This window comes from Drosophila yakuba, chromosome 3L, assembly GCF_016746365.2.
Source record: "Drosophila yakuba strain Tai18E2 chromosome 3L, Prin_Dyak_Tai18E2_2.1, whole genome shotgun sequence".
In the NCBI taxonomy this organism is placed as follows: domain Eukaryota; kingdom Metazoa; phylum Arthropoda; class Insecta; order Diptera; family Drosophilidae; genus Drosophila; species Drosophila yakuba.
Window position 1 is genome coordinate 20,855,549 of NC_052529.2, and position 27,330 is coordinate 20,882,878.

General features: G+C 43.7%; 2 protein-coding genes across 7 annotated transcripts; both read left to right on the forward strand.

Annotated features, from left to right (window-relative positions):
• The first annotated feature begins 7,205 nt into the window (after positions 1-7,205).
• Positions 7,206-21,065, forward strand: LOC6534912 (protein Teyrha-meyrha). 6 transcript variants are annotated; one of them, XM_015195436.3, is made up of 9 exons: positions 7,206-8,018; positions 13,885-14,160; positions 14,286-14,439; positions 17,508-18,133; positions 18,214-18,372; positions 18,507-18,816; positions 19,074-19,344; positions 19,817-20,111; positions 20,292-21,065. In XM_015195436.3, exons 1-9 carry the CDS (start codon positions 7,902-7,904, stop codon positions 20,583-20,585), a joined length of 2,502 nt encoding a protein of 833 aa, XP_015050922.1. In that variant the 5' UTR covers positions 7,206-7,901; the 3' UTR covers positions 20,586-21,065. The 6 variants fall into 6 exon arrangements, with proteins under 6 accessions (XP_015050922.1, XP_039229984.1, XP_002095583.1 ...); XM_039374050.2 differs by having other exon boundaries at positions 20,296-20,431; XM_002095547.4 differs by having other exon boundaries at positions 7,207-8,018; positions 19,817-20,054.
• A 681-nt stretch (positions 21,066-21,746) lies between these two features.
• LOC6534913 (ornithine aminotransferase, mitochondrial) lies at positions 21,747-24,605 on the forward strand. Its single transcript, XM_002095548.3, has 3 exons — positions 21,747-22,155; positions 23,456-24,270; positions 24,329-24,605. The coding sequence occupies exons 1-3, from the start codon at positions 21,839-21,841 to the stop codon at positions 24,487-24,489; spliced, it is 1,293 nt and encodes a 430-aa protein (XP_002095584.1). The 5' UTR covers positions 21,747-21,838; the 3' UTR covers positions 24,490-24,605.
• The last annotated feature ends 2,725 nt before the right edge of the window (positions 24,606-27,330 follow it).

A 27,330-nucleotide genomic window follows, 5' to 3' on the forward strand; every position in this document is an offset into this window, starting at 1 on the left:
GGACGTGTGGCCAACCACATTTTGTTTGCCGTCGAATGAGCAGCCAGCCAGCCAGCAACAATAAACCAAATCGGAAATCAATTTCAACATTGAAAAGTATAACTCACAATATAACCCACAGCAACAACGACAACAACAGCGGCCATATGGTGCCACCTTTTGAGGCCAAAGGGAGCAACTCCAAAGGCCGCACGCTTCAAAAAAGGGGAAAGTGGCTCCATACACTCGGAAATAATTCAGAGACTTTGAACGGATCCTGTGACTTCAAAAGGCTCGAATAAAATCGGAGATCGGAGTCGATATTTTCTTTAATAATGGTTAGCTTTTACCTAACGACGTTTCCCAGATATATGTGTAATATGATTTATTTTTCAGCAATACATTTTCATGCATCAGTTTTCCAAGTGCATCCCCACACACTGCGACGAAAAGCGCTAAGCGAGGTAGCGGGGTCGGGGGGATTAGTGAGTTATATATGGGAATGTCTTAACCCCATCTAAACAAACTCAAATTGGCCAGACGGCGGGGAAGAATTCGAGATATTTAACAAGGCGAAACAATAAAACGACAGTTTAATTTGTCCGTCTGGAGCGATGCCATTGGCATCCCGACTTCTGCGCCGGATTAGCGTCAATTTAATTTTACACTGACACACATTAAGCTGTTACACCCATCCCCCCCTCCCTCTCCGCGCCTAATTGCACTCATTATTATTGGTGTAATATTAATTTCAAGGGTGGCGTGCAGGCACAACCCTTTGAAAGTCGCAGCTCCAGTCACGAGTCATCATCAACATCATCCTCGGCTGTTTGGCCGGCTGTTTGCATTTGGTTTTTATGTGAATTCCGGCATCCCGAATACTTTCAATTTGCCGCACCACATAAAACTCCACGCAGATCCTCAACAAACAACTGATGTCGCCTCCTGTTGTTTATCTCTGATGTTTGACGGCAAATAGTGGGGCAAATTGGCGCTAGGATACTGAGACACACCCTTGTCACCCTTGAGACTCAAAGGTCACTTGTATTTATTACATTCTCAAAAACCTTACTTTTAAAACAATCATTTCGGATACATTTTGTAGGATATCACTTCGACGGGAAAACAAGAAAGCCAACTGATTTTGGAATCGAAGAGCTTCCAAATGCAGTCTTTGCTCAACTGTCATAATATAATGCTTTATATTAAATTATATGGCTTTATTCCACATAAATTGTTATTGTTCCATTTAAAAATAGGTGATGGTGTGGAACCAAAACATTCCCTTTACACTTACCTATGCACTCTTTCCTTTTCAATTTAAAGCATTGAATGTTTGAAAAGGCTTAATCCTGTTAAGAAATCTTGAGTGAAGCCCGAACCGTGTGTTTCCTTAACCCTTTTCCGCCAACTTCACCCCCTGATAGTCAACTGCTGCTGCCGTTGAACTTTTGACCACCAATTAATCAAAGAAAATTTGTACAAATTCATTCTGGCAACATATGGAGCCCTCGCAGACTGCTTTTTGTTTGGATACATGTGGGTGCTTTGCTGCAATGCATCAGTATCCATTCACCCACCCACTGCAGCCCACTACACACCCCCCCACAGCCTAATTTCAACATGAATAATTCGCATTTAATTAGGTTTTTACGCAATTCCGAAATCTGTTTGTTTCGGAGCCACAGCAAACACACACGCACTGCTTTCCACTTTCCACTCTGAGGGATGTGGGTGTGGCTGTGGGTGGAAAATCGAAAACCAGGACTGCGGCCAGCTATTATAAATAATTTTGTATAATTAGACACACTTGCCGTCCGGCGATTTGACATATGAGACCGGGGAAGGCCGACGTCAACAGCTCCATGTCGAATTGGCCCAAAGGACTTTAAGGACCCCCATCGAGGGGGCTTATCTTGTTGGCGATGGGCAAATCCTTTGGCTGACTTTTGCCACTTTTGCCACTTTGGCTGCTGGGCTTAGGCCAAAGGCAAACACAATGGCCTTTATCTGGTAAATTAGCCACAGGGTGTCATACTCATAAATTTTCCAATGACAGCGAGACATTGTCTCACTTTCCCTTGCTGCACCGCAAAACTATTGGCAAGTTATTTTAATTCACTAAGCCAATTAGTGGCCGGGCCGTCCTTTCTTCCTCGGTTCATTTGCGGTCCTTCGAAGATGGACCATCGTGGAGCTCGGACTTGGCTGGAATGTCATCACGAGCACGTGTGCATAAATAAAAAGTTTCCCCGGAAAAAAGTTCATCATCCCCGACCGAGCAACACTAAACGTGTCAAAAACTTATATAATATAGTCGCTCCGCGTCACATATAGCATATTTGGATCCATAAATCCCGCCCAGATTCCATCGGCTTGAGAGACAATGGCTGTTGTCATAGGCAAAGTTTAAATTACTTCGCAGGCTGTGACGCCGCATAGTCACTGCTTCCACAACTCTGGGGCACATGTGTTTCGCATGAGTAATGCTAGTTGCGAACTAAAATTAAGATGATGCATGTGGCACGCCCATCAGCGAAGGACTCGTCGTCACCAGGGGAGTGCTCAAGCTCGCCCAGGAACTTGGACATACATGGAAGGTTGTTTGATGGGTTCCATGTCTTCGAAGAATCTCTTCCTATCTTTGCAAAAGATATTACACTGTTTTTACGCTAGTACAATAGATAGATATTTTTTAAACATTAGTAAATCAGATGGAAGAACAGCAATCCTAATACATGAGCCACATAGATATATAGTATTATTACAATAATTAATTTAATATTGCAGAAGTACGATCGAAACACTCCCATCTCGAACAACTTTAATGGCCTTTTCCCATTCCTCTTCTCGCACCCAAAATCACCCACACTGAGCTAACGGCCCATTGTCGCTGGAGTGACCACAACAAATTGAGCTTATCATTGACGGATTAACACTAAACACACCCACATGCACGGGAACTCGGGGAGACGCCAAAGGATGTCCGATGTCCGCTGTCCGCTGTCCACTTGTTTTCCCCCTTTTGGCAGGGAAAGTCCGCACAGATGAGACATAAATCTGCCACACGTAGCCGGCTCAGAGGTTGACTAAAGCGCAAAATTAGCGACGTCGGGAAGAGCATATTGATGAAGCGTTAAGACCACATCACTGCAGATGACCCGACAGACCCGTGCGACAGAGGGGGAGGGGCGGTGTTGCAGGCGGTGGGTGTGGCTCTGCTGGGTCACAGGTCGTGGAAAGTGGAAAATCAATGCCGACGACAAAAACATGACAAGTTGATCCCTTTAAGCCGCAAGTTATGCCAGCCACGCACATCACTCGGGCTCACACTGAGAGAAAACATTGCATCGGTCGCTGTAATTTATCAACATAATTTTACTTTGATAATAAAAGGATATAGCATAATGGAAACTCATACACCTTATTGATACTTATAACAGTACAAAAAAGCTTAAAGTTGTTTTTGTAAAATTAGTGCATTTCATTAAGGGAAGATTCTTGTCACAAAATTTAAAATGTTTAATAATTTACCCGCTTGATTATATTTATAACTAAATTGATAGTGATAGAAATTCCCCGAGTTTCACCCTACCAATTTGGGCCAATATTTTTCTCCAAGTGTAGGCATTTTCATGAGGGATGTAAGGGGTGTGGGGTGGAAAAAGTTGACTTTGTTGTTGCTGCGCTGCGTTTTTCTGTCACTTTGCGCAAATGTGTCCTTGCAAATCCTGTTAAAATTGCATTTGGAACATGTCAACATTGCGACTGTGTGCTGCCGAAACCGCAAAAAAACGACCCACAACCCACGCCCGACGCCCAATCCCAATCCCAAAAAGCCAAACCAAAGGCCATGTTGGCCCCCTCCCCTCCGCACCCCCTGCTCTTCCAGTGGCTATGCTTTTTTACGATTTCGCTTTGTTTCGTGATATTTTTCCGTACACCCGTACATTTATTTCGCTTGTAATTCATTTCCATTCATATTTACATGCGAAAGTGCGAAGTATTGGTACATTTTCATGCTCTTTTGCCAGCACATTTGTCTGGGATTTGCGGGGGATTGCTTTTGGGTTCTGTTTTTCCTCCTATAAGTTTTTTTATGTTTGACGCATCTGTGTTTTTTTTTTTGTTTTTTTGTTTTTTTTTTGGTTCTATCTCTACTGGTACATTTGCGGGGGTTCGTTCGGGGGATTGGTTGTGGCAGATTTGACAGCCGAACGGTTTTGGCACTTGTTCTGCGGTTTCAATTAATTCGAAGGCGTTACCCGGATTTTCCTGCGGTTCTCCTCCGAAAGCAGGTGTGGAGGATGAGATAGCGATGGGAGTTATGTACTTTGGGGATGTTTTCAATACAGGATTACCTTCTTGTAAGGTCGATAAATCACGGAGTCCGAACTTATAGGAAAGTGTTTCAAAAGCAATTAATATGCAAAGTAGTGTTGCGCAGAAAGCTGCAACTCAGTGTCATATAAAGATGCTGGTTGTCACCATTGACGAAGAAGTATCGAGAAGTTGCCATGAAATGTATACTTATATGATGTATATTAATAATATAGACATTACAATTTTTAGGCTCTCCTAAACTTCTTACTTTTTGTAAAAGGTAAAGTGATTATAGTAATTTTTAAAACAACGGTATACTTACCAACGAGGTTTTGGCAAATAAATAATAATAATATGACAGTGTTAGCACATAGCTTCAGAAAGTATACATTTTAGCATCAGATAACATTGTGGTTTACTGTTAAATGTACTATGTGGTAGTAATACACATATGCAAAATAAAAGCATAAAAAATAAGCTCATCTGTTAATAAGCCATCGACATATTCCGATTTAATCGGGTACTATTTAGTAAATCAAATTGATACCAATTAAAGATATACATACATATGTATATGCATCCCCTCCCAATATTATATCTCTTTTTCGGTGCGTCACCTAGGCAAACTGAATTATGAGAAATTGTTTGGCGAAATAAAAAAGCGAGATTATTAAAGAACTGAGCAGAGCCAAAGTTGCGGCAGCTGCCCGGCCACTACATAAATTAGTTGTCAGGCCAAGTTGCACAAAGTACATACCCATTCCCACATACCCACATAGGAGACGCTGCGGATGAGGAGTAGGATGAGGTGGCCGGGACGGACGACAGCTGGGTGTATATAGAGGCGCGCCCACACGCCCCAAAGATAAGAAGAAGGAAATCGGACCAGAGACAAGTATTTAATTTTGTAGCCGGCAAGCTGACAAACTGACAAGCCGAAGAAGAAAAAGAAGTAGGAGAGGGAGAGGGAGAAGAGAAAGAATAAGATATGGTGGGGGCTGAAATAAGTGAAGGCAATCGTAGAGTGAAGGCAGCACATAAATAAAATGAAAAATCTACTGCCAACCCGAAATGCAGTACAAGTCCTGTACATGGCACTCGCCCTGCGATTTCGCCAGTTACCAGTCACCAGTTACCAGTCACCAGTTCCCAGTTCCCAGTTGCTAGTTACCAGTCACCAGTCGAAAGAAGACTCAGTTACCTCTGGGAGCAGCCAGAGTGAGAGAAGTTGGAGGTGGAGTGGAGCAGGACTCCACTCTATGTACAAGAAATAGACACATAATGTAGGCTACCTCCAACGTCGGCGCATGCGCTCCGAACTCCCGGGCTTCCCTCCTAGTTGTCTCACTCTGGCACTCCCAATCCCAATGACTCGGCGACTCCGCGACTCCTTCCCCGCTTTCTCGCAGTGCCCCATGTTGGGCTCTTCCGAGGACTCCCCAAACTGAGAACAATATGGTCTGTAAGAGATTATATTCCTTGAATATGAATTACCTCTGCTTTATCTGAGGATATGGTTGAAATACTAAATGCAAGGATTCTGAAGGTATTTCTGATTAATTACAGTTTGAGATTTGTATGATATCTTGTGTTTGACGTACCGCATTTGTTTCAAGAATCCTTGCAACACTTTATAGCTGTATATATGACCACTCAACTATTTTGCTCAGTGCACTGCAGATCTCTCGCTCCCACTCAGCACTCCCTCTCACTCCTCCCACTCCTACCACTCGGCAGTATCGCGCACTCCCTCCCACCGACAGAGATGGCTAATAAACCGAGAGGCAGGCTGATGGAAATTATAAAGTGCAGGCTCCTCCGCTCGCACAGGAATTCTTAAAATGTAAATTTAATGAGCAAAAAATTAGAAGAAATCTGCCCGAGCAGATCCCCCGGCCAAAGATGGTAAAGAGAAAATTTACTAGCCACCAATTAAAGGAGCGGGCAGCGAGTGGTGTCAACTGGACCGATTTGACGGACAGGGCCCCATAAACATGTCAGAAAGGCTTGCGCATTTTTTACCCGGATCTCCAGCACCTCCGCAGGCCCTGCCCATCCGAGTAAATTGCAGGGAAAATACTTTATTTAGTTAGTCCGGCCTGCGTATTGGAAATCACAGCGAGCGCAAAGAGCTGCCAATAAAAAGTTGCGCGCAGAATGGTTAAGCTTTTTATGTTGTCCCCACTACTAAACACAGTGGTAGCTGGAGGTTGTATCCTCTGCCGTTCTTTTAATACTGCTATAGTTGTATCTTCTTGTTTGCAGTAATATTGTGTGACAACTATTTCTGCTCGTAGCTACTTCGTTGGTCGTTTGACAGTGGAGCAAGTGCTGAGAATCAATACGTTCTGGCAGCTTACTAAAGTCTGGAACCGTGGATTTTGTCCATCTCTATCCTTCAATAATATTAATGCGAATGAACTGCTGAATACCATAGGCAAAAGATAAGGTTAAAGAAAGAATCAACAAATCAAACATTTTAGGTCCTAATTACACACTCGAATTCCCGATTAAAGCAATATATTTCACAATTTAAGACTTCCAAAAAGTTCACTATATCTGTAATGGTCCCATTACTTTTACCACCAGTCACTACACAAATATTATATTTTTAATAATATTTGGTCGTTGTAAAATTGGCTTAGTTTCTTTCAACCAGAAGAGCCATCGTGGCCTATTAAATTCCAATTTCCTTGACACCCTGCTTCTGAAATATTTTCGCCACTTCGCGCCCAATAAATACCACAGTAATGCGCTATATTAAGTGGACGGTGTGCAAAAACCCAGCTGCAGAGGCAGAAAAAAGGAAAGAGACTACTTCCAAGATACTTTTGTCCGGGACAGTGTCCGACAAACAACAACAAAATGCCAAAGCCAAAAGTAAAAATGTTTCCCATACGGTTTATTTACACAAAATGTCAGAAGTTTACGGCCAAGGGAGGGGGGCTGATCGAGGAGGAAAATGGAAGAGGGGCAAGGAAATCCGGGGAGTGCCAGTACCAGTACCAGTTCGAGTGCCAGTACCAGGTGCTGGCAGACAAACAGGCGTACAATGGCCAACGGATGGACAAACGCAACCATTTTGGAATAATAATGCAGCGACAAAAGCAAACTGTGCGCCCAAAGAGGTGAGAACATAATGTAAAGACACTGCCGCAGTGGGAGTGGGCGTGCGCCAGAGCGGGACGGCGAGAGTGCACCCAAACCGGTTGTGGCCGCTGGCCAATCAGAGGCCGCGAGGCGTTACGCAGCGACGTCGACGCCGACTGCGCAGCGGCGAGGCTGGAGAAGAGGAAGCACACGGGGCGACTTACGGCAACTGGTTTCCATTTGGCCTCAGTTGGATTTCTGCAGCGCGTACGTGCGGGTGTTCTGTGTCGAGCGAGAGAGAGAGTTCAAGAGAGAAGGAGAACGAGTGAGCTGTCAGCTGATCCGAGTTACCGTTTTACCGACGCGGAAATACAATTCCCAACCGATCATTACCGATACCGAGTGATCTTTGCATGTGCCAACACTGAAAGCGAAAGTGAGGTTATGAGTGCCCCCTAGTGCCAAATTAGTCTAAACCAAAACCAAAACAAAACACAAACGAGCTGCAGATGGAAAGCAACGCATTTGGCAGCAGCCATTTGCCGTCCCAAGCGCTCGTTGTCCTCTCGGAAGCCGCTTCCGGTCTGCACGAGGCTCTACGTGGACAACGTCCGTTTCCATCGAGAGTAAGTAAAGCCCAGAAACTCCGCATCAGCCTCAGCCTCAGCCCAAACAATCCGGACAGCCTCTGATTGGAATCACCCAGCCGATCGATTCTAATCGGACGGAGAGGGGACATATTTATGACAAATCATAAAGACTGGGGGCCGGTAGCCGAAATGCCGAAAGATGCCATAAATCAGCACACCGCTAGCCCGGCAAAGGAATCGCGAAACTGCGGCCAAAAGCCCACAGCAAGCAAAACAATGCTGCATTGTAAAACAGCGAATCCAACCAGAAGTTCCAAGTGAACTTCCAGTTTGAGATGCGACTAGGGATGACAACGTGATTGCTGATCATGCACTCAATTAAGGATCCATTATCGAGAGAGAAAGTGAGGAGAAAGCTGTGGGAGCTCGCTTAGGTGCGGTGTATGTTGTGAGCTACCTCTTTTGAAGAAGGATGCCTTAAACTGAAGTTGTTACTAGGAATATGTATTATAAAGGAAGCCTTAAACTGAAGTTGTTACTAGGAATATGTATTATAAAGGAAGCCACCCGTACTCCAGTTTATAATCATAAAAATGCTTATGATTTATATATCAATGCTGAACTTTGGCACTGCAACAATAAACATATTTTTATTTTACATAAACATGAGATCGATTAGCCCTAAATTAAACTTGGTTTGGGACCATTTATCCATGTAGGATACAAGATACAGGTGTAATCTTTTATTTTGCGCTCCTATTTAAAACAAATGTTAAAGCTTTACGGCTTTGTAGTTACTGTCGAGTCGATGTTTTACCAGTTCTGATGTTTCTGCCCGATCACGGTCGCATTTCCAATGTGGCAGTCAGTCAAGAGGCAGATTCAGAGAGTTCGTCGTCGCATTCCGATCGCGAATGCGTTTGCAAACGCCCCATTGTGTGTAGATTTTTGCGGCGAACAGATTTATGATAGCTTCAATTCCGAACTCCGAGTCGGGCCTGATGGAAGTGGAAGTGGAATCGGGCCGCAGTTAACTACAGGCCCGATCCCAATCCCTATCCCGATCTCACAGAGCAGCCCCATTTGATTTGACTGGAAGTCGATTCCCGGCCAGCTTCTGCTCATTCCGCTGCCTGTCATCATTGTAAACATGAGCAATGATCTTGACGCTGATGCTACAAATGATGAAGAACTCGGGCGCTGATGATGTTCGAAGAGTCCGCGTGGAGGAACTGGTTATTCCGACCGGTGCTGCAGTTCGAATAGGAATATATATCTACCCCTGCATAGCATTGAGTAGCGTTAAGATATGTTAAACATGACAACAATATGTCCTCGGCGTTCAGATGCGAGTTGGGTTGCAAAGAACCGCTTTTCGCTTCGGAAGACAGTGGAAAAGCAGGGCTATGGCAGGTATTTACTTTGCATTAAAAGAATTCTCATCTTGAAACAGAACTCTTATTGATACCTATATGTCAGTAATATTTATGTGTGACTGGTTCTTGATAAGAGATCCTCCCAAAAAGCAATAAAAGATATAGGATTAAAGTGCGTGTTCCACCTACATACATCTTTAAGTGGCTTTCTCTGTACTCCATAGCTAAGTATTAGTTTCTTCTGCTTTCTTGGCAATGTCTCTTTTCTCTGTGACTACTGATCCTAAGGCCACTTCACAGGTCGCTTATCCAGCATAATTTATGAAACCGATTATAATCGGGAATCGGGCAAACAATAAAAATTAATAAAACAAGCCGAGCGAGCATATTAAAAGCAACGTCAAATGGTTTAATATGGGCCTGCTTTCAGTGGACCTTCCACCAACCACCAACCTGTCTGGGTGGGTGAAAGGCACGGAAGGCAGAAAGGAAACCCACCAGACACCATAACAATTCTGTAACCACGACGGCAGCAGCAACAACAAAAGGTAAACAGACTGACCCCTTCGGAAAATGGCAGTCAAGTCGGGGTGGGCAAAGTTATGGGACTGAGGCGGGCCAGCATATGAAAAATAATTCATTTTTTTGCCACTTATTACCACAAAGTATGAGTAGTTGAGTTGTGTGCATATGCGAGTGTGTGCCTCGCTCTATCTGTGTGTGTGTGAGCCTAATTTAATTTATGGCAATTTATCAGGAAGGCAGTAGGAACCAAGCAGCAAAATGCGGAGGCAGCGAGGCGTTTAACCAGGAGTACTTACCACCAAGGGGAGTATTATGTCCAAATGGTCAGTGATAGGTAGGTAAAGAAATTCCAACGGATAGAAAAGATATGGAAGAGGTGCAGAGATGAAAGAAATCATGTTCCTTACAAGCGCTTCCTTTTTTCAAATGTACATACATATACAAATCAGCTAGTTTTAGTCGTCTTAAAAAATATTTTCTTTTTAAATATTCTGTAGATGAATATGTAGTTAAGTTAGTTAGTTACAACTTAATTCGACCTCATCTCTTAGTGTAAACCTAACTAGGCGAGTCAGTACCAGAGATGTTTTCTTCTGGGTTAAATCGTTTGAACTAAATTCTCAAATCTGAATATTCTTCAGGAATTAATAGTCTTGATGCCTAGGCACATCCAGAAGCTCGTTGGCAACTTAAAATGATTTCCGATTTTTACGTATATGCATATGCAGATATGATGATGATGTAATACAATTAACCAAAAGCCTTGCACTTTCCTGGCCTTTCGATCACATGTGCTCGCAAAGATTGTCTGAAATCCTGAAATTATTATATTAGATTAATGTAATGTAATGAAAACATACAACTTTCGCCGCATTCCCCAGACTTAAAAGACGCCCAAAGCTATGCTACAAAATACACTGGCAGAGCAGTTTTCTGCTCCTTGAGTTCAATCGCTTTGAGCCATGGAAAAGGCCAAAGACGAACAGGTTGGGGCCAGCCATAAACATTTAGTTTGCGAAAATTGGCAATTGCTAAACGTTTTTAGTATTGCCAACCGCTCTTCGGTTCGATTTGAGCCTCGTTTACTCCGTGTTAGTGCCACAAATTGAGATTTATTTGCGGTGTGCCGTGAGGTGTGTGGAGGCCAAGTTGTTTGCTTTGCTCTGGGCCGTCTGCTGTCGCTTTCCGTGTTTTATGGGCAAGTTAAGCGGAATTGGCAATTGTATGTGGACAATTGCTATTTGCCACTCGCTATCGTGTTGTTGTAATTAAGCTGTTATTGTTGTCGGCTGGTATGTGATGCAGCTGAGAGTTGCACAGAACAAGTGCGAACGCTTCGAGGGTCGTGGCGAACACCAATAACTCAAGTGCTAGGGCAAACAGGACGAATTTATGCAAATCTGGGCGCAGTCATCATCCCCCTCGCAGGATAAGGAATGTTACAATTTGGGATTACAAATCACCCGCCCAGCGCTAATAGAAAAGCAAACAAACGGGAGTAGGACCAACCAAACTCCCCGAACCAACCAAGGGAAAGAAGAGCACCTGCTCCTGCACTGGAAAAAATACCAGTTCCACAGTGTGATCTCATCAGTCTTATGACTAGACCTTATTATTTGAATACCTTTGTCTAATTCTTACACAAACACGCTTTAAATGAATCCAACTTATGAGTATACATACTTTTTAAGTGTGTTGTGCTTTAAAGTTGTATTTATCATAAACCGTTTTAGAACCCATTTAAACTTTCAGTGCAATATCCAAATTCGTTAATGGAAGGGGAAACTGTATATGGCATTCATTGCACTTATTAACGGCCATAAATCAAACGGCGAAAATAACGCTGAAAATCCTGCAGCATTGTATTAAAAAGTCCTTTGGAAAGGGAGTGCCAAGTGGCTGACCACTTCTGTTGGGGTTTTCTATTTCATCCCCGGAGTGGGGACCCCAAACAGCTGTGGACCAATGTGCAGACTTAGACAAAGTGCAACTCATGCGGTTGCAATACCCCAATCTCCTCCTGCTCCGACTGACTTGCAACATTCGAGCCTAATGAGCAGGGGGTGAACAGGGGGATGCCTGGTGATTATTCAGATCCGATGTGGCAACATATGCCCCCAAATGAAGGTGCTAATTTCACTTGATAATCCCTAATTTATTGGACTCGACTTGGGTGCAGCGTGTGACCAGGATTACGATGGAAATTACCACGGCCATGGGAGCAGATTAATCAACTGTCGAAGGAGGGATTTTCCACAGTAATTAATGAGATTGATTGACAAAGGCGCCAATTCCTTAGTATTTGATGGGAGCATGGCAGATTGGCAATCTAAAAATAGGTAAAATTAACCACACTTTTATTTTAATCGAAGCGATGATGGTTGTTTTGTTTATCAAGAGGCACATCGCATCTCCTATTAACCTCACCCAGTTATATAAATTCGTCATGGATAATATTTAGATTAGATTTCAAGTGCGATAGCCCAGAGTTGGCTGCAAAATATTTGTCCCATCATTTGCTCGCACTTTTCGCCGTAAAATACTTCCTGGCAGACAAATTTGTATGTAAATTTTGCTGTTCCAAAGTTCGCATGTCGAGGGGTCGTTGGAGTGACAGGAGTGTGGGGAGGGTTAATACTTGTCACACATGTCGCCGCTTATGTTCTACTCATACGAGTATGAGTACGAGTATCTTGTCTGTGCGGCAACCGCCGCTTAGCACTCGTCAGCCTCAATTTGTTGGGAACGCTGTATGTCCTGTGGGTTATCTGCCCCCGTCCACGGAGAACCCTCCCCCCACTCACCCTCCCCACTTCGCACATATCATTTGCCAGAGTCCTTGTGTGAGTTTCGGATCGGAGAAAGTCGGGGAAGGGGGGCAAAAACATTTTTCTCGTTATTTCACACCCCATTGGAAGTGAGCTATCCGCCACTTTCCCTTGAAATCGACACAGTTTATGGCAGTGTTCGATATCGTAATTCTAAAATCTCTCAATTTAACATTTATTTGTCGTAAATTAAACATTTTTGTGCACAATTCCTATCGATGCAAATCGACGACGCCCTTCGGAGCTTCTCCTTATTTTCTCCTGGGAAATGGGATTAGGTATCGCAGTTTTCCTGCTTTCCCAAACATCTCGCCTCCGCATATGCTACTCATCCGTGTTTGGGCCTCCACCTTCCATAATTGGCTAATTTTAACGCCAAGTCATGTAGCTGCCATAATTTGTTTTGCGTTCCGATGCTTAGAGCCGAGTTATGCGCATTTTCAACGCTCGAATTATACGCTCACTTAACTTTTTATAACTATTGGCTTAGTTGCTTACTAAGCTGATCATTTTTTTGCTGATAAATTACCTCTGGTAATTTTAAGAAATTTTAATTTAGGCAATACGTTGCATACAATATGTGTAGATCATGTTTTTAAGGACTGTCAGTTGAAGTAAGAGAAGGTAAAATAGAGCATTTGCAGGAATTTTTAAAAGCACTAGTAAATCTCAACAATTTAATGCTTCTCCACTATTTGTAAATTATAAAACGAATCCAATTACTTGATTTATTGGTGTTTAGAGCATTAGCTTCACAATAAAATTCCCATTCGGTTACATACATAAGTGGTTAACAATAATATTAAGAGTACGGAAATAAATATGAGAAGACGTCAAGTAGCCCAGCAGAATTGATGTTCTAATGTCTTCTGACCCACAAAGATGTGTTTATAGAAGTTATTAAATATTTTGTTGAATGGCGAAATTTTCCCCGAAATTCTGATGTCTTCTGACCCACACAGAAGTGTAGAAGTTGGTGAATATTTTGTTGAAATATTCCCCGAAAAGGCACTGAATGTGGTGCCACTCATAAACTTAACAGAATAATCTGCCTTGATACACCGCGGCACCCTACGAAATAGAAGGTACCCTAGCTTAGAATGATTGAAAACTTGTTATTGCCACGATTCTACAATACTTTCCCCATTTCTCTCCCCCAACTGTGCTTCTTAGGTAATCCCTTTCGATTTCCCCCTCTTGCAGCTACCCGACGCCAAAGATCTGCACAACATGTCACTAGTCGGCAACTACTTCAATCCGCACCTGCTGCTCAACCACGGGATGCTGGTGGCCAACGGAGCGGCGGCGGCAGCGGCGGCGGCGGGAGCGGGACCGGCCAGCTACTTCGCCAGTGACCGCTCGCCGCTGGGCAAGCCGTCGGTGCTGTCGAACTTCTCGCTGCCGTCGGCCTTCTCGCCGCCCAAGTACATCGGCATATCCCTGGATCAGGTGAGTTGGGTTGGGATTGGTTTAGATTGGGATGGGTTGGTTTGGGATGCAAACGATGAGCTGGTAAACGGCGCAAGATTGACACTTGTCATAATGGGATTTGCACTTCGATTTCCATCCGGCAGAATCTGTTCAATGGCAGCGAATCATTTCGCACGGACTCGGCCAGCCCCACATGCACATCCCATGAATCCATGGAGGGATCACAGGATTACGACGCCGTTGAAAAGGGTGAAAGTCCGCGCAGCAATAATTCTCAGGATCCCAGGGATTTGAGACGTAAGTAGGGTTGCTTGCACCGCATTTATTTATATAGCAAATTTACATCCGCACAAAAAATTTGCATGTTTGCGATAAAAGGAAAAGCTGAAAGTTCGGGCCTTTCGATCTCCCTTTTTGCTGATAAAAATCGCCGGGCGTATTTGTTTCAATTTTACTCTTGCCAAGCAATTTTAACGCTTCAGTAGGTTAACTTTGACTGGCAGGCGTAAGGACAGCGACAGGACCTCTCCTTCAACTCCAACTCCAACTCCACCTCCACTCCAATTTGTTTTTTATTAGTTTTCTCGAGTCCTGATACTTTGCTTAAATTCTCTTATTTACCTGGGGGTGGTTCCTGCTTTCCTTTTTCCTTAAATTTCCCTCCCAACCTTCGCAAAATGTAGGCTAAACCGTCTCGTCTGCAAATGCGTTGCTAATTGGTCTAGTAAAGCTGATCGAGTTAAGCGCCTTATGACAAAAATCGGGCGGCAGCATATGAAAATGATAAATATGAATGCAAATGAACAAAACAAATGCGGAGTAAACAGGATGTGGGCTTATTGTCAGGGGCGGAATTCCGAGAGGGTTTTAAAAAGGTTAAATTATATATAAGGTATATTTTTATGAATCTCCTCAATGTAAGTTAGTGTTTACGCTTTTATACTACCTAAAGAATACTATGAATACATCATATTTCCCTATCATTAGTTAATACAAGAAATAATTCAACAAAACTGAACATGACGCTCCAACTAAGACATAAAACATATGAAAAATGTAGTTGAAAACTGGGAGCAGGAACTTTGAATGTTACAATAATGTTGCAATAAACATTACGCATAAATGTAAGATTTGTTATTTATATCCACATGTCGCCCCCTTGCCCAACACCTCTGCCTTAAACAGAGACATCTCTGTTTATCTTTAGGCCATTATTTGCCTTTCAACTTAAGCCGGAAAACCAGTTTTCCTCGCCACATGAACCCACCACCACCCAAACTCAACATGTGAATTTGTGTTTAACTTTTGGATTAGCGAGTAGTCGTGGATAGACAGGAGCGCCATAAATTAATTTCGATAAATAATACACTTTTAATTAGCTGGGGCAGCAGTGCAGGCCAGCATCTATCAATGGGTTAAACTAACTAAAGGTTAGCGGGGAACATGCCAAGTTAACCCCTCTGCATAATTGGGCAAAAGTCAAAAGGCAGCGAAGGGTTAAGGGAAGGGGTGTATGTCGTAAGTGTTTTAAATGGCACAAGGATACAAGGATGCAGGGATACGAGGATACGAGGACACTCGACTGGAGCGGCCCCTTGAAATGTAACAGCAATCCCCTTCCAGGCAGCACAGCCACTTGACTACAAAGTCAAACCGACCGCGTATCCTTTCGGGCGGCTCGTGCTCGGCACACGAAGACGTCCTCCAGTGGCGGGCTTGCGGGCTAGCGGGCTAATTACTCATCCAGGACATTGTGGCAACTCTTCCGGGGGCATTGTGAAGCCACCCTCGAGATGCCATAATGTTTGCTCATTTATCGCCGGATGGGGGACACACTTTTTCGGTTTACTCTGCGATTTGGTCGCTCAAAGGATGCGCAAGTGTTGCGAATCGCTTTGATTGCATTGTTTGCCTTTGTTATGACGAGCGTTATTATTACTATTACTGTTGCTTCTGCTCCGCGGTTTTTGTTCCCCGATGATGTATTATATCGAATGCACACTTGGAATTTTCATATTAATTTCTGTAATATTAATGGCATGGATGCCTGCCAGAAGTCATATTTCATCCGGCGATATATGAAACGCCCATTTCTTGGACGGGGCGGATTATGAAATAGCATCGTGGAGCACGTGTCGCAAATCGGGGTGGTGGTCATCGAACTCGGACATGGCAGTTTAGTCAGTCAGTCATGAGAACAACACATTTTGCAATTTCCAAAAAGTTTACAAATAGAATCGAAAAAGTGATCAAGGTAAATTATTAAATAACAGAATCTACTGAGGAGAGTTGTAAATTCTATTACTAACATCATCAATCAAAGAGTCCTCGATACTACCTTATGCAAAAGAGGTTTCTTCTTGCAACAGTTTCAGTAAGAGTAACATAAATATAGGAGTAGCATTGGTTATTAAATATATACACCAAAAAGTGCACAAACATTGAATTTCGTGTACTTTTTCGAATTCTGCTCATCTGCTAATTCCGAAACTGAAGTTCATGAACTATCTAAATAGTAACCAAGGAAGTGAGAGGTGGAGCACCGAACTGGCAGCTAATTTGAACCAAAGTCACGACTCGAATGTATCTCCATTTAGGTCCAGCATATCCATTCGACTGTTGCTGATGGAAGCGGTTAACCGACATATTTTGTTGGCCAATAATTTAGAAGAATATAAATAAAACAGTTTTGCAGTTCGCCCGACCGACTGCGCCTGTTCAGAGCATACTGGGATATGTTTATTGTAATATTATTTTAATTGCAGGCCGCAGTCACGTGCAGAACGGCGGACACATTTTGTTTGGTGGGTTGGCAGCAAACAGTTTGTATTTATTGTGGTTGCCGATGGTTTATACGTTTTTTCGCCAGTGGCTGCCGAAATACGTGGGTCGACGTGTGTCTGACATCAGAAATCCTGCAACGGACTCCTGGGTTCCCTGATCCCCATTGGGTGGCAGCAGATTCGCTTTAAGAATTACGAGCTCCAATTAATTTTCACCGATGTGCTGAAAAGAGGCATGAGGCAATTAGAAAACGCCTGGCAGATTTATTGTTTGGAAAAAAGTGGGAAAGGTGCACTTGGCAAAATCTAAGGTTAATCCGTGATAAATAATAACATACTCCTACTTTATCTCTTAAGAAAGGAAAGGAATAGAGGAGACAGTAAATATCAAATATATTAGCAAACAAATTTGCAATTTGCCTATATTTTTTTAGAAATTTTATGATACTGCCTAGTATTTCTTTGAGTGCCAGCCAATCCAAGCAAGGATGTATTATCCATTTCTATTGTATCACCTCATGATTAATGATTGCGGACTTGACTGGAATTCAACGATTGCCCCTCTTCTTTCCGCCCACACAGATCTGCATAATGCGGGGAAGAGCCACCAGGCACTGGCCACTTCCTCGTCGGCGTCCAGCTCCTCATCCTCCTCCTGCTCCACCAGCAATCCGGCCATCAGTACGGCGACCAGCAGCGTGGCCGTTTCGATGGCCAGCCACCTGGCCGCCTCCTCACCGCACCACCACCCACACACGCACGCCCACTCGCATCCGCATCCGCTGGCCCATCCGCACGCCCACAGCCACCACCACGTGGGTCACCATGTGGGGGCACCTCCAGTGTCCACGGCGGTGACGACGCACCACCACATGGCCCACCCCCATCCGCTGTCCCACCACCACGCCGCCCACCACGCGGCCTTGGCCAGCTTGAGCATGGCGGGTCTGCGGGCAGTTCCGGGTGGACTGAGCCTGGTCAGTGGGCTGCAGGCGGCAGCTGCCGGAGGAGCTATTCCCGAGATGTGCCCCGTTTGCGGACTGAAGCTGAGCGCCGAGGAGTGGCACACTCACTTCCTCACCGAACTGGACCGGCTCTACAAGCTGAGCGCTGGATTCGAAAGGGCCAGTCTGCAGGCCACCTACATGTTTGCTCCTCCGTGTCCCGCCCAGGAGAACGCCATTCGCACCAGTCACAACCGCTGGGAGGTGGGTGTTCCTCAGGAGCAATTGTGGTGCGAATCTAACTTGCATCTTCCCGTTCTTTTCGTTCTTCTCGTTTTCCGTAGACCTTCCAGAGAATAAGGAACAATCGCCAAAACCGCCTGAGACTCAAAGTTCGAAAGCGCAAGTACGGCGAAATGTACATGATGGAGAGTCTTTACTGTAGCAGCTGTCCAATCTGTAAGAGGAAGTACGCCTTGGAGACGGGGAAGATTCCTCCAGAGGTGAGTCCGAGTCTTACAGAAATGTAAAGGCATAGAATAACTGAGTGTAGATATAAAATATAATAATAATAAAGGAATAATAAAGAAATTTCGAAATATTAAAATAAACTCAATGAAATGCTCTTTATTTCCAGGACGACGCCAAGTCGCAGGAGGAGATCGAAACGGTGGACGTGGAGAGCTGCAACGACGAAGTGCCCGACTCCGGGTCGGAGCTAGCTGCCCCGGGATCGGGGTCATCCGCCACGGTTCTGCCGCCTTCCAGTATGCACAACAGCAACTCGCAGCCGGGCAAGCTGGACGGGATTCTCTACCGGACGGGCTGTGTGCTCAGCCAGAAGGATGCGCATCCCGACGAGCCGGACGTGAGCACCAATGTGACAACGGCGAGCAGCAGCAGTTGGCCGGGCGAGGTCAACGCACCAACCCAGGCACATATCAGTGGTGGGTTTCCAATTTGCAGATTCAGATGCTTTTCAAATTTACATTTACTTAATCGAACATGAACTTAAAAAATTACACTGTTAGAAACTAAAAAGATCCAATCCAAATATTTTATATATCTTTAATATATATTTATAACAGTACTTTAGATTCACTTTGTTTGATATCTACGCCTAGAGCCTAGAGCCTTATACTTATGTTCCGCGACTTCCGCCAATTCATAATTATGAAATGTCCCCCTTCCATTCAACCCGCAGTGAAAACCGTGAGCGAGCTGTCATCCACCACTCATCACTACTACAACGCGGACTCCTGCGGCGTGGGCGTGAACGACACCAACAGCAGCAGCAGCACCCACAACAACGGCGGTGGCAGCAGCAAGGATCTGATGATGGACACGGCCTCGTGCCAGAACGATAGCGACGAGGACGTGATTGTGGACGACGACGACACCGTGAAGATGTCGAGCAAAGTCAGCTATGCCAAGATTCAACGTCGCCAGGAGGAGCAGAACGTGGGCAGCAGCAGGTAAGATGGTCGTCCCAGTTCCTTAAAGATTACCAACTAGTAATTAGAAACCAAAGCTTAAAATCCCTTTTTAAATGTATTGAAAGATTTACGAGATATTGCTCTATTTTCATATAAGTAATGCTTACTCAAACGTATCAGAGGTATTCTTATGTACATCCCAAATTTCATAAAAGATAATCACTTTTTGAGTGATCGAGTGAAAAATGTTACTGCTATTGTATTGGTATAAAGCGATATCATTTAAAAGGATAAGAAATCTTAATGTCACAGAGATACACACTTCGAAATATTATGTAAGCTATAAATTTTGCTTTTTCTGCACATTCTTATTGACTGCCACTTTGGAATCAATGATTACCATAGTCTAAAGGGTTAGGTACCTTCGTTTGGTGCACGGGAGTATCCTGTGGTCATGTCCTGCGTCAAATGGAGTGGTGGGTTTTACTAATTATCCTGTGCTCATTTCCAGATCCCTCGAGAACATCTCCCCTGTGGAGGAGCGACCGCGGTCCGAGCCGCAGGTGAGCAGCACCGAACCGGGACCCATGGACATATCGCACAGCAGCAACATAAATAACAATAACAACAACAACAACAGTAGTAACAACAACAACAATCCGTCATCGAAATACACGGAGAGCATGGAGAACAGCCTGTCGCAGTTGTCTTCGATGGGCGTGCCGGGATTAACGCAATTGGACACAAAGGTGGGGATTAGTTCGGATTTAAAACCGGACGATGAAAACAAATGTTTCATTTGTAAGGTAATTCCTGAGTTTGCTTCAGTTTTCACTTCACTTCGAGCACGATCTATGTACATTCCCGAGAACCCCTAACTCTCGCTTTCCCCTCCAGTAACTTCTACCAGTCAATGCACACTTATGCCGCAACTCCCAATCTGAAATCTCTATAATTTGCCCCACTTTCTTCTTGTCTACTTCAAGACAGGCATAAAGGATCTCAACACGGATGCGTTCCTGCGCGGCCGTAACTTTTACTTCCACCAGAGTTGTGCCAACGTCATGAGCAGCTATCGGCTGAACAAGGAGCTCCTCAACCAGGCCCAGAATCAGCAGAGGGCGGCCGCCAACGGAAACGGAACTGGAAGTGGCAGTGGGAACGGAAATGGGAACGGGATCGGGATCGGGATGGGGGATTCGGTCGGCGCCACGGCAACGCCCCGCAGCCTTTCACCTGCCCAATCCCCGCAGCAGAGTGTTTCCCAGGCCATGGAGTGAGCGGGGGAGGATCGGGGGAATCAGAGGTATCGGGGGGGTCGAGTTGATAGTAGCAATCAAAGCGTGAATTTATTAAATTAATTAACAACATATTGTATTCGAGGTAGCTAATGAAACGCGACGAGCAAGCCGAAGTGTTTAATGGGGCATCCCCAAAGTAGGCAACACTTGCTCGCCTCTGCTGCCCCGCCCCCAAAAACAAAAAAGAGTATGGAATCCAAATGTTTTTGCCCTGTATAAATTCTACATGTAAAATTCACTTGCTTTCGTTTTCATTTTAAATGGAATTGGTTCTGTGTAAAAGAATATTTTAGTGCAATTTTTGAGTTGCCTTCTCAACGGTCGTATTATTAAATTTAATATATGGAATATCAGTATGTATGTATTCGTAGTTTCCCTGAACGTGCTATAATTGTTAAATGTTTGATTGATAACGAATCAAACAATATACGATAAATGAGAATAAATTATCATCTCTAAGCAAACTAGTTGTAAATTCTTAAGCCCATAAATTATTTATGAAAAATCAAATAAATACGTGAAATTATTATGAAGCTACTGGGTCGATTGGCAATGGATTTAGTAACGGTAAGTTATTAGGTAAATCTTCAAAGATAAAAACAAGGCAGTTATTACTACATATCTTTTGTAATAAATATATTAAATAAAATATGCTTGGCAATTAATTGAAATTAAAACACGAGGGAATGACTAGCTACTAGTTACTAGCTATTAAGAAGGAGCATTTTGAAGTTTTCCCAGCATAAAATGTTTGGGAGCTACACTTTCTTCATTCGGTCCAATTATAATGATGGGTACATTTTTGGGATAAACAAACGCAATTGACAAATTCTGGACTGCCAGAGCTTTTAAGCTCTATCAATTGGGCAGTGGAAATTTTTAATCTGATCACAAACTGCCGACAAAAGCATAAATATGTAGAGAAAACATAGCTCATGTTCATCAGGTATCAAGTGTAAATGGTTAACAAGTGCATCAAAAATGTAAAAAAAAAGTGCACTTACATATAATGTAATAAGATAAGGAAGGAGTGATGTCATAGCGTACACCCTACACACTACATGGCTACAAAGAGAAGCAAGCTCCCGTGGGGTTCTCCACAGTGCTCTCCGGGTATAAAAAGCACCCGCCCTCGAGCAGCGGACTTTCAGTTAGCATCAGCGGCGATCCGCGAGTACAAGTGCCATACTTAATCGATCCGAGAAATACAGAAATCCATAAATATCGCCACAATGTTCTCCAAGCTATCAGCACGGGGAATCGCCACCCGCATGAGCTTTTTGGCCCAGAAGACAGCTGCCCAGGAGACCACCGCCCCCGGATCCCGTTCCGAAGTGGTCTACGCCCGGGAGAACAAGTACGGCGCCCACAACTACCACCCCCTGCCCGTGGCCCTGACCAAGGGCGAGGGCGTGTTCGTCTGGGACGTGGAGGGCAAGCGGTACTTCGACTACCTGAGCGCCTACTCGGCGGTCAACCAGGGTCACTGCCATCCCAAGATCGTCAAGGCGCTCACCGAGCAGGCCTCCAAGTTGGCCTTGACATCGCGGTAAGTGGGTGGGCGCAAAGTGGGCGGTCTAACAAAATTAGGGTACAAGCAGAGCACAAAGACGTGCCCCCTAGGAGATTATCGGATCCGAGCTTTATCAGTAGTACTTGTATATTTTGTATATGTGCCCTTTGGGGTGGACTTTGTTCCACAAATTTATGCAACTGAATACGTATTAGTTGTACTATATTGTGCATTTAAATTCATTTAAATGTTCCACCAGGCGTATGCGCAATATGATTACAAGTTGTCTGAAGCTAGAGATGTGCCGATTCCTACTTGTATATTTTAAAAACGTAGATGTAATTTGAGAGGATCACTTAATTGGTTTAGAAATCACACAAAATGCGCTTTATTACTTCTGTTGCCAACTGAAAAATTAAACCCATCAATTATTTAATAACTTTTTCGACTGTATGCTAATAAAACCTGCAGATAGAGTAGCGAATGCCGCCGATGTTTTTTAATACGTCTGGACAAGATTACACAGGCTATAAATACAATTTCCGGACTATTTAAGTACATTTCGAGAGCAACTGCTTTTTTGAAAGTTGTCATGTGATGGATTAAGGTTTTTTCCTAGACCATTTAAAAGCTTACAATTGGAAGCACGCATCATTTGTTTATGTTTTTACCGCATATACATTCCTGACAGTGATAACCCCCCATGAAGTGCTTGGAGTCTTATCAGCAGTTAGTAAATACATATTTCAATTCTCACTTTTCAGTGTGATTCTACATTTGTCAGAGGTAATTCATTTAATTATTGCAGTGTACTTGAGGTTTGAATCCTGATGCCGGTTTTATTTGGTTTCTCTTGGGTTGCCAGGGCCAGATTGTCAGGTTGAGAGGGGCTATAAAGCCAAAGAGGTTCGCTGATAACGAATCGGGGATCGATGACTTGTTATTGTTTGTTGCGATTTCTAAATTTGGAGCTTTGTGGGGAACGATAAGCGATAAGGCAATGGAAAAATAATAGCGGTTTATTTTTGGATGATCCAGATGTTTGTTGGCCTACTTTGAATAATATATTCAATAGCCCTTAGGAACTTAAAAACTAAGCAAAAGTCAGGGAATGAGAGCAATTTAATAAAATAATACGCCTTTTAAACGAAATACAAAGTAATAAATCATAAAAGTAAATAAATCATAGCCGGTATCAATTGGAGCATAAGCTTAAAACTTCTCACTACAATGTACAAATAAATAAAAAAAAAATTATAAAAAATTAGCTTAGTTCAAAATCAATAATAAATGTTTCCCCATCCTAATTAATCATGTTTTTTTTCCCCCCGCGTAGAGCCTTCTATTCGGATGTCCTTGGAGAGTACGAGGAGTACGTGACCAAGCTCTTTGGCTTCGACAAAGTGCTGCCAATGAACACCGGCGTTGAGGGCGGAGAAACCGCCTGTAAGTTGGCCCGCAAGTGGGGCTACCTGGAGAAGAAGATACCGGCTAACCAGGCCAAGATCATCTTCGCACGCAACAACTTCTGGGGACGAACCCTGTCGGCCGTGTCCGCCTCCAACGATCCCAGCAGCTACGAGGGATTCGGACCCTTCATGCCCGGATTCGAGCTGATTGAGTACGACAATGTGTCCGCTCTCGAGGAGTCCCTCAAGGATCCCAATGTGTGCGCCTTCATGGTGGAGCCCATTCAGGGAGAGGCTGGCGTGGTGGTGCCCAGTGATGGCTATCTGAAGAAGGTGCGAGAGCTCTGCTCCAAGTACAATGTCCTCTGGATTGCCGATGAAGTGCAGACGGGCTTGGCCAGAACTGGAAAGCTGCTGGCCGTGAACTACGAGCAGGTTCAGCCCGACATTCTGATCCTGGGAAAAGCCCTGTCCGGAGGATTGTATCCCGTGTCGGCGGTTCTCTGCAACGACCAGGTGATGCTGTGCATCAAGCCGGGAGAGCACGGATCCACCTACGGAGGAAACCCCCTGGGCTGCCGCGTGGCCATGGCCGCTTTGGAGGTCCTGCAAGAGGAGAAGCTGGCGGAGAACGCCTTCAAAATGGGCGAACTCCTGCGCGGCGAGCTGTCCACGCTGCCCAAGGATGTGGTTTCGGTGGTGCGCGGCAAGGGTCTGCTCAACGCCATCGTTATTAACCAGAGTAGGTTCCAATAGTTCTGCCCAAGTAATCCCCATCTAATCCAATCAATCTTTCACAGAGTTCGATGCCTGGGAGGTGTGCCTGAAGCTGAAGGAGAATGGTCTCCTGGCCAAGCCCACCCATGGCGACATCATTCGCTTTGCTCCTCCGCTAATCATCAATGAGACTCAAATGCGCGAGAGCATCGACATTATCAGGAAGACCATTCTGTCCATGTAGACTTTGGGGTTTGTGACCACGGCTCATATATAGCGAACAACGTTTAACAGAATTTACATTAAGTTTTGTGGAAAGTCTGAAATAAAATACATTTTTTATATTTTTTATACCCGGAAGGCTGTGTTTTTAAAGCACGAAAGCAATACTTATTTACACGATTAAAGGCCATAGCTGAGCAATTTAATATATTAAAGTAGGCAATACAATGCACTCCAATGACATAGAATGCCAAGCCATTATGTGATGGGAAAGGTGTTATGGGGAGAGGTAAGGTTTTTTAGGGGAAACACTCTTTAGAAATCTAGACCCCACTTCCCCCTCCTTCAACCGCCATTTCCGCTGCAACTGTGACACGCGCAAATCCGCTTATACGAGTAAAAGTCAAATGTAATCTAAACCATTTCAATTTGCCCGTCTGTCTGTTGCCCAAAGGCGTATCTTGCAGACTTCCAGGAGTCAACACCTTTCAAGGATGTTACCACCTCCACTTCACTCCCCCTGCTTTGCTCCGGGACTCCCCTTGTTTACCGAGCAGCTCCATCTGTTTGGCTTGACGCTTGGCATATTGATTTTAAAGATTTAAACGAGCGCGCGGAACAACAGGTGACAATTCAAATGATGCCCGTAAGTAGGCTAAACATCCCCCTCGGGCAAAAAAAAAAACACGTGGCAAGGGGGCGATTGATTTGTATTTGATTTTTATTGGGTATTTCTGGTGTCCAATTTGTGCGACTGCAATTGAAAAGCAATCAGTGTGAAAATGAGAGGAAGCGAGACTTTTTCCAGCTAATTAAAAGTTTGTGCAGCAACAGAATCGAATAAGAAATAAACGCTTATCTTTAAAGCCATAAAAAGTAAGCAACCTTCGCAGCAGGAGCTTTTATCCTTGGGTCAAGTGTTAACGCTTAAAACTAAATCTCCTGCGTCTGGCCTTTTGTGCAGGCCAGCTTTGAATCTGAATAGAATCTGAATGGCCGAAAAAACTGTGAAACTGTTGCCTCTTTTCCCTCTGTTTTTTTGGGGGTGTCAAAAGCCACACGACCAAGGACACAGGACACTTGGACCTTCCCTGATCTTCTTCTTTGTAGTCTGTCGCATAATCTTTGCCTTTTTATCGCCGCCCATCTGTTGATGTCTTTATTAAAAAAAAAATAGAAAAAAAAAGAGAGTAAAAGTAGCTGGAAAAATCCATTTTTAGCCCATTTTTTGTGGGTTTTATTGCCCAGACGAGATGAGGGAAAGCAGAAAGGACACTTCTTAAGCATTTTATTAGCAAACTTCAAGTTGTTTCGTCTGCACATAATTAAATAAAGCGTTAAAATTAAAAATCAAGATTTTCCCTCCATTTTTTGGGAACTCTACCTAGCATTAAAAAAAATATGTTGTTGGGGGTGGGCGGGGTGAAAGGATGTGCCTGTGCACTCCGCAAAAGGACCTTTTCTCCTTTCAGATAAGCATTACAATGTCGTTAATTCGCTTTCCTTTATGCCGCGGCTCGGAATTCCTTGGCCTAAAGTACCCAAAGGCCGCGATAAGGAGCGAAAATGTTGCGACATTTTCCGCCTGGTAATTGTCCTTGCCAGGATGCGCGGTGTCCAAGTTTATTGCCTAACGACCGCGGCACGTTCCCCTCGTTTTTATATTTTAATTAAAAACCAGCAGTCAACTGGCGGGTGAAGTCAAACGAGTGGGGTTCTGTGCTGCGGGGAAGGGAGTTTCGAAAGTAGTTCACTATAGGTATTGACATATTTACATACTCTCCTGGAAGGAGTGCTCCCAAAATGAAAACCAACTAAATATTAAACCTTTAATATGCTCAAATAAACAATGGAAAGCAATGGAATTGAGTACCATCAACATCGTTGAACTTGTTTTTATGTTAAAAGTTAACTTGCTTACTTAACTAACTTTAATTTGCAGTAGAGCAACGATTCCTTGCTACTTAAAAATTTTTAAAAATCCACTTAGATTGTCACAACAACAATAAGACAATCATAATAATAAAGAGAAAAGACTTTATCCAGGATGCATTTTAGCTTGGTCAGCGATCAAAGTGCGTTCTCTTAGATCTCAATGCAACCCATGTTTTTTGTAATAACAAATTTAGCAAAATCCTTTACGAAGATGTGTCATAGAGCTTTCCGCCGATTCGCTTAATACATTAACCTTAAGGCTCTTGATTGCGCTAATACTGGCAAAAATACGCAAAAATCAGCATTTTAATAGGAAACTCGTGCGGAATTTCGATCGTAAATTTATTAGAGCTTAGGCTGCACTGCCTGCAAGCCTCAATTCACATGTGTCATCGGACAATTTTCGTTTATTAAGGGGATTAGGGACCCAAAAAATAGCTATAATAAAATGTTTAAGGGAGAAAAGAACAAGCCAGCAAATGATAAAATAAAGAGCAATAGGCCAGATGCAAAAGTAGCTTATTACAAAATGAGGGTGCAAAAAGCGGCAGCCAGGAAATTTCCTTCTATTCTCCCTTTTTTATGGTAAAAATAAAAACAGGGTGACGAAATCTGGCGTGGGGAAGGCAATATTTTTATGCTTATGACGACCCTCTTTTGTGTTAATAATCTTAAGGCGTCCACCGTTGTAAGCGGTTGTTCTTCGCCGGCCTGATAATTACATTAAGATTTGAGGTTTTCTGCGCCTTTACTTCTGCGGGTTACTTTTATGGTTTTCATTTAGTGACCGCAGGGCCATGAAACAATGAGGCGGCAATCATAATTTAAATTTCTGCTGTTTCTCGATCGTTTGCTGGCAAATAAAAATTCAATTGTGCAGAACATAGAACAATTATGACAAAAAACCAAGTGCCGAAACGAGCACACA

Excerpts from the sequence above, each read along its gene's own strand:
- LOC6534913 (XM_002095548.3), top strand. The coding sequence starts at position 21,839 with ATGTTCTCCAAGCTATCAGCACGGGGAATCGCCACCCGCATGAGCTTT. Across the intron at positions 22,156-23,455 it reads AAGTTGGCCTTGACATCGCG|AGCCTTCTATTCGGATGTCC; the intron begins GTAAGTGGGTGG and ends CCCCCCGCGTAG. Across the intron at positions 24,271-24,328 it reads CGCCATCGTTATTAACCAGA|AGTTCGATGCCTGGGAGGTG; the intron begins GTAGGTTCCAAT and ends AATCTTTCACAG.
- LOC6534912 (XM_015195436.3), top strand. The coding sequence starts at position 7,902 with ATGGAAAGCAACGCATTTGGCAGCAGCCATTTGCCGTCCCAAGCGCTC. Across the intron at positions 8,019-13,884 it reads AACGTCCGTTTCCATCGAGA|GTAATCCCTTTCGATTTCCC; the intron begins GTAAGTAAAGCC and ends TGTGCTTCTTAG. Across the intron at positions 14,161-14,285 it reads TCGGCATATCCCTGGATCAG|AATCTGTTCAATGGCAGCGA; the intron begins GTGAGTTGGGTT and ends TCCATCCGGCAG.